Below are 4477 nucleotides of genomic sequence, written 5' to 3' on the forward strand. Positions count from 1 at the left end.
GTGTTCAGACGTGATTGCTAAGGTTTTGTTTTTGTCTTGTTTCACCATAGTCAGAGTGGCCCAGGCTCCTTTTTTTGTATTTTATGAAAGTTGTTTATATTTAGTAGGGAATATCATGGCCTAGCTGTCAGGTATCAGACTTTTGTTTTCTTAGTATGGGATCAGTAAATGTTAAGTATTGTTGTTTCATTATCGTCTGAAGAGTCTCTGCTTCACTTGAGGTATTGTGCAAGGTGCTGATGGTTCAAAGACGAAATATATGCTGCTGAAGAGTTTGTAGTTGTGTAGGACATAGACATGCAGGCATAGGTCAGCGTGGTAAATGAGAAAGTACAGTGAGAGGCAAGTGTGAGCTGGATGGAGCCAAGGGTTTCGTCTGTCTATGTGCCCATCAGTAAGTGGTGCCACATCTGTGTCTGCAAGGTTCAGAAGGAATTAGCTAGGCAAAAGATTTGGGGGAAGTTCTGGGGAACAGGAAAAGTTCCAGGCAGAAAAAAACTATAGACAAAGACATGGAGGTGTATAAAAACATAAAAAAATTAGGGAGCATGGAATAAGTAGTAATCATGTATGGTTGGATCAAAGTGTGTGTGAGAATGAAGAATTTAGAAAGGATTAAATCACAATTGGCTTTGTAAGCCACACCAAGTCTTATTTTGAAACCCCTGGGTAGCTTGTAAAAGATCATAGTGGAAAGAACAAAGATATTGTTACTGCATAGAATAACTTAAGTAAATTTGATTTACAGAAGGGATTTATTATGCAGGATTATTCCCTGAAGCACTAACCTATAACTACTGCAGTGGACCATTTGTTAAAATGATTATTTGTTACACTGACATTTTGGCTGTTTTTGTTGCTTAAAAAAGCCTGTGATCTGTTGGCCAAGTTAGCAACAGATATAGGTTAGCTTGTCCCTGCCATGCCATTCTGTAAGGATTTTGTTTATTAACTCACAGTGCTCTTAGGGTTGATTTACAGTTGAGGCAGAATAACATACAGAATAATATGTTTTGCTAAGACTTGTTCTTAAATATATTGTAGCTATTAGTGTTACCCTTTCTCAGATACTGTATTTTTTTGTCTCTAGACATTGTATTTGGATTCTTTTTATGTCTTACATTTCTGTCCTGTTTGTTTTCATATATCTTGAATATATGGAGTGTGTATGATTGTTGTTTTTAACTTTGCTGACTGCTAATTATGTCATCACTGTCATTTCTGGATGTGTCTGTATTAATTAACTTTTCTCTGGGTTCTGTGATATATGTTTCATCTTCTTTGAATATCTAATATCTTTTATTGTGTGATTGACATTGACTTTCAATGGATTTTCTGGATGCTGCTTTCTGGATTTTCTTACGTTGCTTAAACTAGGTGTTAACTTATGTTATGGCTTACTATTGAGCATATATAATCCAATGGCTCTTTTTATTTTATTTATTTATTTTTTTGAGACAGAGTCCTACTTTGCTGCCCCTCAGTAGAGTGTTGTGGTATCACAGCTCACAGCAACCTCAAAACTCTTGTTCTTAAGCGATTCTCTTCCCTCAGCCTCCCACCTGTTGGGGCTACAGGTGCCTGCCACAACACCCACTATTTTTTTGTTGTAATTGTCATTGTTGTTTAGCAGGCCTGGGCTAGGTTCGAACCTGCCAGCCCCAGTGTATGTGGCAGGTGCCCTAACCACTGAACTATGGGCACCAAGCCCGTTTTAAATTGTTTTAGGATTTTTTTAAAGCAGACTTTAGTTTAATGTTAATTTAGTCTGGTAAACTGCCCAGTAAGGCTTCTGAGAATTCTTCCTGGTACCTGGGATATTATGAGGTTTTTTTCATGCTTGCTGGTGGGAACTTAAACTATTCTCTGGCTTGTGTAAGCTTTGTAGGGAATTGTTTCTTGTCCTTTTCTCTAGCCTTGGGTAATTTTCTCTCATGTTGGAATACATCAGTATGTAGCCAAAGACTTAACAAGGACAGTTTATACATTTCTAGAATGCTTATTTTGTGTGGCTTCTTCTTTCTTTGATACTTTTGCCCTTCAAAGTTAGATTTCTCTAAACTTAAATTTTATGTCTCATCTCAGTAAACTGGGCTCTACTGGGGCTCTCTTCCCCCTATTGCAGCCTAAAACTATCTGAGTGGGAAGCTCGTACAATCATAGGGCTATCTCTCTACCTTAGGTCCAGTGCCTGAAAACTTGTTCCGTGCTGTTTTTCTTCTTTTCAAGATTAAGGTGGGAGATAGATAAATCTGATTCTTATTACTTAGTCTTGCCTAGATGCAGAAGTTCACAGCAGGTATTTTTAAGACAGTATTGCTTGGGCTGATACTTGTGGAAAAGGGTGATGATATGATTTTGTTTTTATGGGTGAAATTAAGCCATAAAATGCAGTTTAAAAAACATTTGTACAACAACTTAAACTTATATTCCTGTTGGTTTTGCCATAGTTGTGGCTGTGTTGTTCACTTTATTATTTTATTTCATTTATTTTTTTGCAGACAGAGTCTCACTATGTTGCCCTCAGTAGAGTACTGTAGCGTCACAGCTCACAGCAACCTCAAACTCTTGGGCTTAAGGGATTCTCTTTCCTCAACCTCCCAAGTAGTTGGGACTACAGGCTCCCGCCACAACGCCCGCTATTTTTTTTTGGTGGTTGTTGTTGCAGTTGTCATTGTTTAGCTGGCCTGGGCCTAGTTTGAACTCACTAGCCTCAGTGTGTGTGGCCTGTGACTTAACCACTGTGCTACAGGTGCTGAGCCCATGTTGTTCATTTTAATTGAAATTTGGAAATTAGTTTCCTAGTTATTATGGATAAGAATTTATTGCCTATAATTCTCATGTTTTCTCTGCTTTTGTTTTGTGATTGTCTTTACTCATTTTCCCTCTAATGGTTATCAGTGTTTTGCATTGATATCGACTACCTTTATAATTCTTGCTTAAAGTTAAGTGAGGGAAAGATGGCCTGGGATGAAATTGGGAGAAAGACAGAAACTATCAAAAGGTCATTCAAGGTCTTATAAGTCCTTGTAAGGAGTTTTGATTTTATTCTGAAGACAGCAGGAAGCCGTCTGTGTTTTGACTTGAGGGCAACAGGAATTGGAATGCATTTTAAGCAGATTTTGTACATAGATCATAGGGAGACAAAAGAGGATGTGAGAAGACCTGTTAAGAGCCCTGTTGCAGTGTTTTAAGAAATTATAGAAAAAATGGGTAGTTTGAAATATATTTGGTTATAAACTTAGTAGTACTCTGAATTAGATATGAAATTAAAGGAAATGGAAGAATCAAAAACAACATAGGCTAGAGGTAACACCATTTAATGAAATGGAGAAAAAATGGATAGCATGAGCAGGTTTGGGAAAAAATCCAAGTACGTGTTTTTGGCACTGTCTGAGCTATCTAAGGGTAGATATTAGTTAGGCAGTTTGACCAAGTCCTGCGGGGATCCCAGGTGAGCAGTAGAATTGGGGAGGGGGCAGTAAAGAAGAGGTAGGAGGAAGGACTTACAAGGAAGAAAGACTGTCGGTCTGTGTCATTGAAGCCAGGTGAAGTCTGGGATACTATGAAAGCAAGTGACTTGAGGACAGGTATTATTATCTTTTAGATTGGGCAACATGGGTTTCATTGGTTACTTGATAAGAGTTTTTGAGAAGTGGTATGGGCAATAACTACGTGGGAATTAATGGAAAAAAGAATTGCTGCTGGTATGGCTTACAAAATTTTTTGTTTGCTGCCCACTGATAATAATTTGAACTGGATTAACATTATCTGTTTTGGTTTCAGGGAAGATATCAACCCTGCACTGCAAAGCAGACAATATTAGGCAGCAGTGTGTATTATTTCTCCATTATATTAAAGTTTTCATCTTCAGGTAGGATGTCAGATAAATGTTTTGATAACTGGGTGAATTTCTATCTGTACATGCATCTGTAGCCTGGTTGTTTATTTTATCTAATTATTTTTTAGGTACTTGAAAGTACAGAATGGTGAGAGTCACGTTCCTGTCCATCCCTATGAGGCTCTGGAGGATCAGCTTCCCTCAGCGTTGGTTGATGAGCTTCGTGGGTTACTCTTGTATATTGGGCGTCTGTCTGACCTTCCCAGTGTTAACATAGGACCATTTGTAAATCAAAACCACACTAAGGTTTGACTTGTTTCATTTAATTTTTAAGTTGTTAGCCTTTTCTCCCCACAGGGAATATTCATGCAAGAATTAGAGAAATTAGTCAAAGATTGCAGCTCTGGAACCTAATTGTCTGAGTTAAAATTCTTGCTTCCCTCCCTTTTTTTAGTTATGTGCTTTTAGATGAGTGGCATCTCTTATTTCTGTCTTCCCATCTGTGTGAGTCATATAGCTTCTTGGGGTTATTGAAAGAATTAACTATCTAATATGAATAAAGTTCTTAAAACATGCAGTACTCTGAACCAATAGTTGAAAATTTTCAAGCAAATAAAATAACCTTTATTTTTAAAA

General features: G+C 37.5%; 1 protein-coding gene across 1 annotated transcript in view; it reads left to right on the forward strand.

Annotated features, from left to right (window-relative positions):
- MMS22L (MMS22 like, DNA repair protein) overlaps positions 1–4477 on the forward strand; it is a 134353-nt gene that overhangs the window by 6546 nt on the left and 123330 nt on the right. Inside the window, exons 5-6 of the mRNA XM_003798217.2 lie at positions 3787–3874; positions 3970–4147. Of these exons, the coding sequence (XP_003798265.1) occupies positions 3787–3874; positions 3970–4147 (266 nt within the window). The remainder of the gene's footprint in view (positions 1–3786; positions 3875–3969; positions 4148–4477) is intronic.

This window comes from Otolemur garnettii, unplaced genomic scaffold (assembly GCF_000181295.1).
Source record: "Otolemur garnettii isolate 467f Iridium unplaced genomic scaffold, OtoGar3 scaffold00132, whole genome shotgun sequence".
NCBI classification, from domain to species: domain Eukaryota; kingdom Metazoa; phylum Chordata; class Mammalia; order Primates; family Galagidae; genus Otolemur; species Otolemur garnettii.